This window comes from Naegleria gruberi (genome assembly GCF_000004985.1).
Source record: "Naegleria gruberi genomic scaffold NAEGRscaffold_32, whole genome shotgun sequence".
Lineage (NCBI taxonomy): Eukaryota > Heterolobosea > Eutetramitea > Acrasida > Naegleriidae > Naegleria > Naegleria gruberi.
This window is the reverse complement of record NW_003163295.1, coordinates 233,819-246,894: the sequence shown is the minus strand read 5'-3', so window position 1 is coordinate 246,894 and position 13,076 is coordinate 233,819. Positions and strand designations below refer to the sequence as shown.

Genomic DNA, 13,076 nt, shown 5'->3' with positions numbered 1-13,076 from the left:
CTTTAATTTTTCAATGAAGAACCTTCTCTCTTGAAGGTGAAGCAAAAAACTCAAAATTCAAATCCTCACATTAAAATTCTTCTTCAGCAACCATCTTCCTAACATACATATCAAATTATATCTATCCTCTTGTTCAATATGATGACAATTAATTCATCATCACCATCACAAGAAGCAAGAAGAGAAAAGGAAAATATTATTTGGCGCCAACCTATCATTTCCAAAAAATGCCCAACCATTTACATGAAGCAACACCAACAATAATAACGGGCAAAGAAGTTGGCGAAGCTTCTTCTTTACTTCAGCAACAACAGCAACAGCATCAACTGACGGTCAATACAAGTGGTATTCATGGTACTACAACATTGCAACAACAACAAGGAGGTGGAAATAATACTCCACCATCTTCAACGAGTTGTGGTAGTAGCAGCATTAGTAATAATAATAATACACAATTGAAAACACCAAATACACGAAGAAAGAGAAAGCCTGGTAATAATAATACACCACTGTTATCATCGTCGGGAGGTATTGTTGTTGGAGGAAGGAGAGCTGTTGTATCACCATCTGATTATTCACCTACTTCGTCTTCTTGTTGTTCTCCTTGTATGCTACAAACATCATCATCTGATCAGTGGTTTTCACTTGTTCAAGAATTGGATCGATCTCCTAAAAAGAAGATTTCCAACATTTTTCAACAAGCTAGCAATGATAAATTGTATAAATTGTATCAACAAGTTACTGTGAATAAGGATACATTTGGTAATTTCTGGAACAATAATCAAGCCTCTGGAGAAGTGTCACATAATTTAATTATGGAATTATCTTTGAGATTGAGATCAATTTTATACGATTCATTTGTAACAAATCATGTATTGTACGATGATGACATTTCTTTATTGCCATATTTCCAAATGAGTGAATTTCACACATTGGAAAAAGATAGGGATTTATTAGAAAATATGCATTTGCAAAATGATGAAAATACAAATATTGTGGATCTCTACAAGTATAATCAAATTGATCAAATGATCATTTCTAATTTATATAATCCTACAACATCTATAAATGCTATCTATGACGAGGAAAAATTGGATGCTCTCTCCAAAATGCAAGATGCCAGCTCTATGGTATTACCAATGTCTGATTCTGAATCTGAACAAACACCAACTGTGCCATCAACATCAAAGCCAAGAAAAAAGATAAAACTCAGCACTTTACAGGATAAGGATTCAGATCCAGATTCTTGGAATATAATTGATACAGAGATGGCTCAAAAGGTAAATACTGTAGAAATACTTCCATCAAAGGATTTGGATATTTATTTAGATTTGAAGGAAAAAATTCAACAAGAGAATCAAAAAGAAATTAAAAATGTAGATATTTTCGACAGGGAAGAAAGATGGAATTTATCAACAGCACAAGTTAGACTTCCAAAATTAGTAAGTTTGAATATAGCTTATTTGAATTTTAACAATAATTTAAAAAGAAACTAAGAGGAGAAAAATCAACTCAAAAATGTATCCACGAGAACTCTCTAAGCTCATTCTATTTTGAAAACCTAAGTAGTAATAGTAGATGTATTTTCCCAGAATATACATATGATGAGACATTGCCAGATTATGGTGAAAGTCTCTCAAATTCACATTTAACATCGATAGCAACACGAAACAACTCAAAAGATTTTGCAAAACAACAATTAAGTATAATTTCCAATCTAGGATATAAATTGGGATTACGAGATGTGTCAACCATTAAGAAAATATATAGCCAATCTCACAAAGCTCAACAGGAACCAAAACTTCAGAACTTGGCCCAAACTATTCTCAAAAATTCTTGCAATAGTGGAAGTAATAATTTATTGCAAACATTGCAAATGAGTAGAGAGCCAACAAGTCCACCACCACCAGGAAAGAAACAAATCTCATCCATTTCCAATGAAGATGACACATTTATTTATTCGCCAAGCAATACTCTAGTTAAACAAAATGTAGATAAGATTATTCAATTAAGAGAAAAGAAAAAGAACCTTCTCATTCCCCTTAAAGCAGTAAGTGCAAGCTCTGAAGGTTCAGCTAGTAGTTCGAGCCCAGATGAAATGTTAGAGCAAAATCTTTCCAAAGAGAATGCACATTCTGCTCTCAGTTGCATTACATCAATGATTTTATGTCATGAAGGATTTGAAGGAGCTAAAGCAGGTGCCCTCAATGTGCTGACAGATGTTTTAGAATCATATATTTGCTCATTTGGAAATATTTTATCAACAAATGCTTCTTCTGGTCTGGAAGCAGAAGAGGCATTGTTAAAATCTTGCGAGGAAACGTTTGGTAGAAATGTTAGTGTTACTGATTTACAAAATTTGAAGAATGGAGTTGTTTCTCATATGAATGAAACTGCAAACAAGCTTTCGATTGTTGAAACAAAGCTCAATAATAGAACCCACAAACCTAAGAAGCAACAAGCAGCTCCAAAGACCAAATTACTCGAGATTAAGACAATTCCAAAACAAAATGATGAGGATGAAATTGCTCAATTGACTTCACCTAATGCTGCTCTTGATGCTGATTTTTCATTGGAAATCGAAGAAACTGGAAAGAAGAGAAATCGAGATATTTATGAGGAGGATATCCCACTCGATGAATTGGAGAATTTGAAATAAATAATTTAATTGTATTTTTTGAATCGAGTTATTCTTTGGTTGCTTCAACAGCTTCCTCTTCCTTATCGTCACGGAATGTATTATCTTCACCCTTAACTTCATAACTAGAACTTTCTTCAGTCCATTCCTTAATGGCTTCCCATTTCCAACCACCCATACCATTGAAAACAAGTCTTTGAGTGTGATACTTTTCGAGGGCTGGTCTGTGTGAAATAGTGATACAAGTAATACCATTCTTGGCACATCTTCCGTATAATTCTTGTTCAGAGTCGGCAGAAATACATGAGGTACATTCGTCCAAAATGGCATACTTTGGCTTGTGGTAGAAAAGACGAACCATGGCCAATTTTTGTTGTTCACCTCTTGACAAGGTGTCCCAATCTTGTTTACCATCAAATCCATCTGAGTGACGTCCTGCCAAATAACCAATACTAAAGTCATCCAAAAGTTCCTTCAAATTAGAATCTTTCCATCCATCCTTCAATTGCGTATCAGGATAGATAATTTGACTACGAAGAGATCCAATAACATTGTATGGCTTTTGAGGTAAGTAGAAGATTTCCTTGTGCAAACCTTGAGCATTTGAACCCTTAGCTTGTGGTTTGTAGACAATACCACTGTGAAGAGGCCACAAAGAACCCAAAATTCTAAACAATGATGATTTACCAGCTCCATTTGGACCAGTAATAACAATGTGTTGATTCTTACCAACATTGAAAGATAAATTACGAGCCAATGTAATATTATCTGGTGTTCTGATAATGACATTGTCAAATTTGATTTCATCACTTTCAAGAATTTCACCTCCTGAACCACCAGCCTTGGCAGACTTTAACTTAAAGTTAACATTATCAGAGTTACCATGCTTGAGTTCATCCATGACTTGATACAACAAGTGGACACGTTGTGTCATACCTGACAATTTCAAAATCTTTCTGAAAAGTTCAATGATTTTACCCAAAGCAAAGAATTCAAATGCAACAACAGAGATTAAATATCTCAATTGACCCATAAGTTTGTCCTTTGGCAATGGACGTAATCTACCAAAGAAGACTGGAATACCAACAATGACTGAGGTAACAGCATGAGGAGAATATTTGGTAAAGTAATCATTAACAACACCGAATAAGAAATTCTTGTTAATGACATAGTCACTGTATGATGTCAATTCTTCGAATTGTTTTTCAATCTTCAAACGTTCAGTTTCTTCACCAGCATAGAAGGCAACAAGTTCGGCATTATTCTTACATCTATTGTGAATGGATCTGAATTTACCTTCCTTATTTTGAACTTCAGATGACATCTTTGTAAAGTTTGGTGTGACCATACCCAAAACACCAAAGGCAATGACGACATATGAAATAATACTGAGTGGACCACCAGAACCAATCAATCTAGTAAGCTCGTAAGTATACAATAAAACTTCTACAATTGGATTCAAGAGATCCATAAATAATTCAGAGAATTGTTTGCAGAAAACTTCAACATCTTGAGTAATTCTTTGATCTGGAGCACCAACTCTCTTATCCAAATTCAAAATCTTATAGTAAACCATATCTGTATAATAACGATCATGAATATCCATAGTCAAATTCTTTCTCATTCTCAAAGCAAGTGTTTCAATAAGTGATGTAACGGATGGATTGACCAGAGATTGTAAGATTAAAATACCTGTAATTTGGAGTAATCTATAAATACAAGTTGCAGAATCTCTGGCAACTAAACTAGCCATCAAGTCACCACTGACACTGTTGTTTCTATTAACAATATATGTTTGGAAGATAACAAGGGAAGCAAGGCCAACCATAATCCATATTTCTCTTCCATTGGCAGGATCTGTTTTATATTTCATTGCACTAGAATTTCCTGCTCCATTTGGATTAAAAAGACCAATTTTAACCAAACTCCAGAACTTTTTCAAAGTGGAATCTTTTGATGTATTTGAGGAACGTGGTTTGTTGTGTGCTGGTAAATTCTTCTTCTTCTTTTTTAACAAGTAGGATGAACCAAACTTGACAGCAACAGCAAGTGCAATTGCAATGTATGTATATTTACTTGTGAGTACTTTCCTAGCGGTGAGTCCATCAAACGAATGAATCATATCAAGAATCATTTGTTCAAGCCAATAATCACTCTTGGTTGGCAATTCTACTTTTGAGTGTGTTGCAGGCATTCTTATTTAAATAATGTAGTACTACTATATAAATTATATTGATGATGTATAATATCGAAAATACAATCTTTCGTGATGATATCAAAATCACTCGTCGGGTTTTGTTACTATAAAATCTTCTCCTGTTCTACTTTGTCTACACACACAGAGAGAGAAATGATGTTGTTGTTATTGTTCTTGATGATATCCTCTCCGCACAAAATGATAATGTGATGATTGATGAAAACACAGAATCAACGAGAGAGAATTTTTTTTTTCGATGTTTAGATTTTAATTTTCCGTCGCCAATCGCTGAAAAATTGCTTGAAGGACATCAACGGGAAATTCAGGAGAGAGAATCTTTGTACAGGTTGTGAAGATTTTGTAAAGGGTGGTCCAGTTTGAGTTTTGTTTTATTAAGAGTATAATTGAAAACATTTTACAATAATCTATGGAATAGAATTTTCTTTAGCTTTAAACGTGCGTTCCAATTCAATTCCTTGCTGAAATCAGCAAAAACTTTTTCTCTTGTTATATTGGACAAGAAGGGAAGGGATGAGTTGCTGAGAATTTTGTTGGAAGAATTATTTTAAATATCATATTCTCTTTCCTTTTCCAAATCTCCAACTTGAAACCAATCATGTATCAAGTCACTTGGTGTATTATTTCATGAATTATTTTGAAAATGTTTGTTGCAGTATTGAGAGTGTTTGATTTTTCAAGCAGGATATTTCTTCCTCATTAATTGGGCTATCTGATGTTGTAGAACTTCGAGGAGTTATCGTGCAAATTTCTTGGTTGGAAATTGTTTTCTTGAAATTACGAAGCGTATTATTAAGAAAAGCTGCCGATGGAAAATCCTTCTTCTTTGATACATTTTCAGAAGTGGGCGAAGAGTTTTCAGAAGTTATAACTTGATCTGTTGAGTTGTTGGTGGGAGAAATTGTATGGGTTTGATTATTTACAGTAATAGGGGGATATAATTTAGGGGTAGATGGTGTTTTGAATGAATTATTAGAAATGAGGTTCAATAACTCTTCAGCAGGAACTCCATTATTTAACAATACCGACTGAATTTCATCATAGATGTACCCATAAACTTTCTGCACTCTTCCATATTTCCTTGCAAGGACAGTAAGGGCTAGGAAATCTTGTTTGAGATGCCCTAAAATTTCGCTAACAGATACTAAATGAGAAAAATTAGACAATGCTTCCAAATGAATTTCTGCAGCTAGAGCAAAACCAAAAATATTGGTAGGTAAAATGTATGGGAATAGATCATCCTTGCTTAGTTCAGTAGTCGTATTTGCAAGATTGAGCATTTCTTTGAAAAATAACTCTCTCTTTTCTTGGCTATTTGCTTTTGAATAGAGTACTCGGAGTGATTCTATTCTTGTTTTGGTAAAACTAGATACATCCACTATGCGAGACAAGTTGAGAAAACCAGGTGAATGCACAAGCTTTTGATGGTGTTGTTTCATAAATTGAAGAATGCATTGAAGAACTGCTGACTCAGCTTGTGCTGTGTTTTCATTCAAATCACGATCCACCAATTGCTTCAATTCAGGAGGTAATCTTTTCCCAGTAGATAACTTGAAAGGTATTCCTATATAATCTCCAAAAGTGAGACTTGTCCATTTGTATCTATTATCAAAATAAAATAATTTAGTTATTCCACTCCCTTTGTTCAAATTTTCAAAGGCAAGTCCTATCAGCTCGTTATGGGAATTAAAATTCAATTCAGAATATTTTGATAGGTAATACTCTACTGGTGACATGAACCATTGTGACATTTGATCCTCTCCCTCAGCACCAGAAAAGTAAGCTAAATTATTATATGTACAAATATTTAGATAGTTATCGTAATCTTCAAAAACTTGATGTAGCTCACTTTTTGCTTCATTGAAGGCAGCAATAGCAGCATCCCTTCTTCCAAACCGTTGATCACACAATGACTGTATTGATAGAAATAATGCCTTAATACTGGTTGCATTAGTGTTTTGATTCAGAATATTCTCAGAAAAGAGCATGTTTTCAAAATTTTGAGGGGTAATGAATGGTAGTCCCATACAAACCAAGTCCATATAGACATTGAACGTTTGTCTCTTGATACTTTTCTTAATTAGTCCCTCTGTGATTGCAATTTGAGGTTCTTCAATTGTAGACGCTGCTCTCCTCATTGATCGTTTGCTGTTATTATTATTCTGGTTATTACCCCTACTATCTCTACTAGTAGTGCGATCTGTTGATGATGATGAGGCTAGATTTCTTTCTTTTGTTTTTGTATCCATGTAAATACACTTTCTGTGATGAGTAACACATTCAGAGCATTTCGGAAATTCCTTTGAGCATCGACGATGTAGCTTTCTACAAGAGACACATGCAGCCTTGGGTTGAAAACCATTTTCTTCATCACCCTTTGCATCAGCAGCTAAATTAACTTGAATAAATTCGGAACTATATAAAATTCCACCACTCGTTGATGTGGAATAACTATTCTTCATCCTAATACCTAATGTTCCACAAATATACAAAAAAGCAATAGGTTTAATCAAAACGTTGAATTGTTTGTGAAAGATAATTTAAATTCCTCAAGTCAAATTGTGATGATCCACCAAAAGAACAATTCTTCTCAACGCACAAGTATTATTATTACTGATGATGATGAACAAAGAGAAGGAGCTCTAACGACAATTTTTTAAATTGATGATGTTGGAATTTTACTTTGAGATTTTAATAAAGGAAAGATTACAATTAAGTTTTCAGACCAATCAATTTACCAATGAAATAATGTATTTATTTTGTAAATTTGTACTCACAAGGAGAGAATGCACACTTTAGAGTAGTGCAAATTAATGTGTTATTATCGCTCGATAATCTTTGAAAAACTTAAATTGAACCTAATTTTGAGCAACTGGTTGATTGACAGAGTAAATTGGAGTTTGGTCTTGTTGTGGATATTCAAATTCGTCTTCATCTCTCAACATTTGATGTTTCTTCAATGAGAGTGAATAACCCTTCTTCTTCAAAACAAAAACAGCAATTCCACTTCCAATGACAAGAGCAATAGCAGCCATGACAACAATTGCACCAATAACACCAAAGACAATGGCCAAAGCATCAGAACCATTGGATGGTCCATTTGGAATTTCATTCTTGGTATTATTTTGAGCATCAATGAGTGGATCTTCAACAGATGAAACATCAGGTTGTGGACCTGGTCCAGGACCTGGTCTTCCTCCAGATGGGCCTGGTCTTGGTGGTCTGCCTCCAGATGGGAATGGACGAGGTGGTCTTCCAGATCTATCAGGTCTTGGTGGTCTTTCACCTATTAAGGATGAAGTTGATTCTTGTGGTTGAGGACGTGGGCCTGGTCTTTCACCAGAATGTTCTGGATAAGGACGAGGTGGTCTTCCCGATTGGTCTGGTTGTGGACCTGGTCTTGGTCTTCTTCCTGAATGATCTGGTCTTGGTGGTCTTTCACCAGAGTGAGCTGGTCTTGGATGTGGTCTCTCACCAGAGTGTTCAGGTCTTGGATGTGGTCTTCTTCCTGAATGATCTGGTCTTGGTGGTCTTCCTCCAGATGGGAATGGACGAGGTGGCAAACCTGAACGATCTGGTCTTGGTGGACGAGGTCTGTTTCCTTGTTCAAGTCTATCAGAGTGTTCGTCATCTTCAGAAGATGGTTCTGGTCTTGGATGTGGACGAGGTGGTCTTCCAGAATGATCTGGATGTGGACCTGGTCTTCTTCCTGAGTGGTCTGGTCTTGGTGGTCTACCTCCAGATGGGAAAGGTCTTGGATGTGGTCTTTCACCTGAACGTTCTGGATGAGGTCTTGGTGGACGAGGTCTATTTTCACTTTGACCATCTTGTTCATCAGAACGTGGTGGTAATCCTGATTGACCAGGATGTGGACCAGGTCTTGGTGGTCTTCTTCCTGAATGATCTGGTTGTGGACCTGGTGGATGTGGTCTCTCACCAGAATGATCTGGTCTTGGTCTTCTTCCTGAATGATCTGGACGTGGTGGTCTTCCTCCAGATGGGAATGGGCGAGGTGGTCGCCCTCCAGAATGATCTGGATGTGGTCTTGGTGGTCTACCTGAAGGTAAAGGTCTTGGTGGTCTCTTATTGTTGTTTTCCTGTTGTTCGTCTTGAGCATGTGAAAGTGAGACGACAAACATGAGTACAACTACAAGAGCCAAAACAATCAATCGTTTAAGATGATTCATTTTGAGAATTTGTTGTTGGGTTCTTGAGAGTTTGTTTCGTTTTTTTTTGGGTGTTTGGAAATTGGTTTAGTTTTCTTTCTATTGGTACGAAATGTACGCAGATATGAAGGTTTTTATTGCAGTAAGTTTCTTTCACATGTTGTCATGTAGCGCACAGAACTTGAGCTTGGAGAGGGAATGGAATTCTATAGAGTTCGTCGCCATGTTCTTACAGGTCTAGGAAGTCTATTCGAATCCACAATTTGGCTATCGGAAACCCAAAATTTAGCAATTGACCTTTCTGATTAAATCAAACAACTTTCCAATAAGAATTTATGTTTAAAACAGCACCACATCAAATTCGTATCCTAATCCTCACATAGTTCAAACAAGAACTTGAAACAAATAGAATAAATTTTAAGAGCTAACTTTATTAATTCAACACTTCTCATTAACCTCAAGAATATTGACCAAATAATCCTCCAAATATTAAGCGATTCCTCTATTCGAAATTCAAAACAATTCCAAATTTCCAAAACCAAAAAAAAAATGCTCAACACAATTTGCCAATCACCCTCTACCAAACTCTCTCCAGGGAAGAAATTCAAACTTTCCCTCCAAAACCAAAACCAAAACAATAAACAACCACTCCACATTGTCGGAACCATCAATGCATTTACAGCCTTGTTAGCAGAAGAATGTGGTCATCAGGCAATTTATTTGAGTGGAAGTGGTGTGGCCACAGCTAGTTTTGGATTACCAGACATGGGAATGACTAATTTGAGTGATGTTTTGGAGGATGCAAGGAGAATTACATCATGTACTAATTTGCCATTACTTGTGGATGTGGATACTGGTATGTGTTTTTATGGAATTGATATTTTAATTATTATATTTATTATATTATATTTAATATTATATTTATATTGAATGGAAATAAATATTAATTTTGAAAAAGGATTTGGAGGAGTTTTGAATGTGATGAGGTGTGTAAGAGAGATGGAACGAGTTGGAGTAGCAGCTATTCATATTGAGGATCAAATTCAAAGTGTGAAACGTTGTGGACATTTACCTAATAAGCAAATAGTTAGTACGGAGGAAATGGTGGAGAAAATTAAGGCAGCTTGTGAAGCTAGGGTGGATTCGGATTTTGTCATTATTGCTAGAACTGATGCGTTGGCAGTTGAAGGATTGGAAAAGGCAATTGAAAGAGCAAAACAGTATGTGAATGCTGGTGCAGATATGTTGTTCCCTGAAGCATGCACAACTCTGGAAGAGTATAAAGCCTTTGTAGAGCAAGTAAATGTTCCAATTTTGGCCAATATTACAGAATTTGGTAAGTATTATTTCGAATATTTCAAAGATTTGAATTTCAATATTTCAATATCTAAATTTTAGGTAAAACACCTCTGTTTACTGGAGAAGAATTGGCTAGTGTTGGTGTTTCAATGGTTCTCCACCCATTGAGTGCATTTAGAGCTATGGCTAAAGCTGCAAAGAATGTGTACGAATCAATTTCCAAGAATGGAACTGTTGAACCTGTACTTTCTACAATGCAAACTAGAAGCGAGCTCTACGAAATTATAGAATATAAAAAGTATGAAGAAAAGATGGAAATGAAATAATGTAATTATTTACAAATATTGGAATCTATTTACAATATTATTTTTTGAAATTTAACAAATCACAAAGAAGTGAATCAAGCTCCTTGTCATCCTTCTCCAATTCAGAATCATCTGCAAAGGAATGAATCAATTTTCTATCAATCAACACACCACTAGAATCAAATTCAACTCCTTCCTCTTTCAATAACCTTGTCTTTTTTACAATTTCATCTCCCTCGGTTTTCCCCATAAATCCTCCAATATGAAACGTATTGGATTTTATAACACGATGACAAGGAATTTCAGGAGCAAATGGATTTCTCTTCAATGCCTGACCAACTGCTTGTGACGATTTACAATCCAAGTAATTGGCCAACCCGGCATAAGTTGTAACCCGACCCGAAGGAATTCTAGTTAATGCAACATACACTCTTTTCTGAAAAGTGGTGAGTTTTTGAATTTTTGAATTGATTTGATTAATTTCTTCCTTCTTTTTTGCATAGGGATGGGATACGATTGATGTTGTTAATTTAGTTCTGCTCGGTGCAGGTTTTGGCATTTTTTTGGTTTGTGTATGAGAACGAAGTTCGAGTGGATACTGGAAGTATCAAGAATTTCACATAGAAAATAGACATTTTATAAGGTCTCCACTAGAACATCTGAAAGTTTTGGTTTTCCAATCATATTTTCTAAATTGTTATTTCCATCTTTGAGTAAGAATAAAAATCTGGTATTGGAAGTCTTGTTTCCATTTTCAATTTCATTTCCTCCGTAAATGATAATTCTTCTACTATTTTCATCGAAAATTATTGATGAAGAATTGAGAGGTGGCATCTGAGCTGGATTTTCTACTGAATTGAATAATTGTAAAACTTCACTCAAATCGTACCATCTCTGAGCAAGAATGTCAAAAACAATACACTGAGAGGAAGGAATTGGTGTCAATGCTTGTTCACAACCTCCATAAATGAACATGTAACGATCGTCAATTAAGCACATACAATGTCCATAAACTGGTTTAATTGGCTTAGAGGAGGCGTATTTGTAGACAGTCCATTGGTTTTCTGAAAAACTGTACTGACACAATTCATTGGTCAATTCTCCAATAACATTTAGAACACCACCAAATACAAACATGGAATCTGCCTTCTTGCAATATGCACAGGTGGAAAAGGAACGACCTAGAATAGGTAAGTCTGGTACCAACCTATTTTCCCATTTACTAGTGGTGCAATTGTAAACATAAATACAATCGTTTGATATTAATTCATAGTCATCTATATATTGACCTCCATAGACATGGATAGTGTTTGTTTGTGGTCTATAGGTGGCAACTTGACCTTTCAAATGTGGAGAAGGGATATTAGGATTGAGTGTATCTTTGAAATTATAACAAGTCCACTGTCTATTTTGTAATGAAAAAGTAAATATTTTCAATGTTTGTTCCACATCATGTGAAACACCTCCCAAAATATAAATTAAATTATCCTTATCATTGTAAATACATGAATGACTTGTCTTTGAAGAAGTTGGTGAACAATTGAAAATAGTCTCCACATTTTCATCATTTTCCACTTTCCATTTGAATAGATGATTCAAACTCTTTAAAAGAGCAATGTATCCTAGTTTCCCATTTCTCACTCTTCAAATCCAAACATGAGAATGAAGTATCCAAATAACTCGACAAGACATTATCATTCACTTCAGAAACATCAATCTTCAATCCATCCGAATCAATCCAATGATTCAATCCAATCTCCTTCTCACTATTCTCATCATTAACATATCTTCCACTCAATAAATTATAATCCAAAGGTCTAATTTCAACCTTTGCTCCTCCCCATACTAAAATACTTCTCATATTCGGAACGTAGACCATCTGATGAGAGGAAGTTGTCATCGGAACACGTGGAATACATTCTAACAATGGAAAATTCTTCAACATTAATGATGATGATAATATTTCCTTATTATTATTGTTATTATTTAAATCATTCTTATCATTCATCATGGAAATGGCTTCATAAACTTGAGATTGGAGAACATGTTGGGTTGGAATTAATTTTACTCTATCAATGTCGATGGGACTCTTTTCAAATGCAAAGAAACTCTTATTACCATTGTTAATAATAGGAGCTGAAGGATTAATATCGGAAGTTGAATTGGGTAGAGCGGATGATGATGGTGATGAATTTTCTAGAGTTTCATCTTGATTCATTTTTTTAAAGGAATATTTAATTTAAATTTTATTAAATTGTAAATATTTAAATAATATTTATTTTCAATACAAGTCAACCTGCCTTATACCATATATCTAGGTCCTAACCTATCTTTTAGATGGTTACCCTCAATATCTTCTCATTGTGCAATGGAACAATTTTGTTGTGTTACAATACTATTTTACGCGCTTTGCTTGGCTCATCAAAATTCAGTCAAAACAAATTGGAAGCATT

The 13,076-nt window shown here is 35.0% G+C and overlaps 6 protein-coding genes across 6 annotated transcripts; 2 read left to right on the top strand and 4 right to left on the bottom strand.

The window, feature by feature from the left end:
* Positions 1-227: 227 nt before the first annotated feature.
* NAEGRDRAFT_69089 (uncharacterized protein) lies at positions 228-2,659 on the top strand (the record flags this gene model as incomplete). The annotated part of the gene is made up of 2 exons (XM_002675755.1): positions 228-1,442; positions 1,490-2,659. The coding sequence occupies 2 exons, from the start codon at positions 228-230 to the stop codon at positions 2,657-2,659; spliced, it is 2,385 nt and encodes a 794-aa protein (XP_002675801.1).
* On the bottom strand, positions 2,647-5,063 carry NAEGRDRAFT_58406 (aaa ATPase domain-containing protein). Its single transcript, XM_002675673.1, has one exon. It carries the CDS (start codon positions 4,830-4,832, stop codon positions 2,688-2,690), a length of 2,145 nt encoding a protein of 714 aa, XP_002675719.1. The 5' UTR covers positions 4,833-5,063; the 3' UTR covers positions 2,647-2,687.
* Positions 5,064-5,485: 422 nt separating this feature from the next.
* On the bottom strand, positions 5,486-7,315 carry NAEGRDRAFT_50084 (uncharacterized protein; the record flags this gene model as incomplete). Its single annotated transcript, XM_002675672.1, has 1 exon — positions 5,486-7,315. One exon carries the CDS (start codon positions 7,313-7,315, stop codon positions 5,486-5,488), a length of 1,830 nt encoding a protein of 609 aa, XP_002675718.1.
* Positions 7,316-7,711: 396 nt separating this feature from the next.
* NAEGRDRAFT_50083 (uncharacterized protein) lies at positions 7,712-9,040 on the bottom strand (the record flags this gene model as incomplete). The annotated part of the gene is made up of 1 exon (XM_002675671.1): positions 7,712-9,040. The coding sequence occupies one exon, from the start codon at positions 9,038-9,040 to the stop codon at positions 7,712-7,714; it is 1,329 nt and encodes a 442-aa protein (XP_002675717.1).
* A 528-nt stretch (positions 9,041-9,568) lies between these two features.
* On the top strand, positions 9,569-10,644 carry NAEGRDRAFT_69085 (uncharacterized protein; the record flags this gene model as incomplete). The annotated part of the gene is made up of 3 exons (XM_002675754.1): positions 9,569-9,875; positions 9,978-10,355; positions 10,418-10,644. 3 exons carry the CDS (start codon positions 9,569-9,571, stop codon positions 10,642-10,644), a joined length of 912 nt encoding a protein of 303 aa, XP_002675800.1.
* Positions 10,645-11,259: 615 nt separating this feature from the next.
* Positions 11,260-12,841, bottom strand: NAEGRDRAFT_69084 (uncharacterized protein; the record flags this gene model as incomplete). Its single annotated transcript, XM_002675670.1, has 2 exons — positions 11,260-12,086; positions 12,199-12,841. The coding sequence occupies 2 exons, from the start codon at positions 12,839-12,841 to the stop codon at positions 11,260-11,262; spliced, it is 1,470 nt and encodes a 489-aa protein (XP_002675716.1).
* Positions 12,842-13,076: the final 235 nt, after the last annotated feature.

Coding starts and splice junctions, on each gene's coding strand:
- NAEGRDRAFT_58406 (XM_002675673.1), bottom strand. CDS start 4,832: ATGCCTGCAACACACTCAAAAGTAGAATTGCCAACCAAGAGTGATTAT.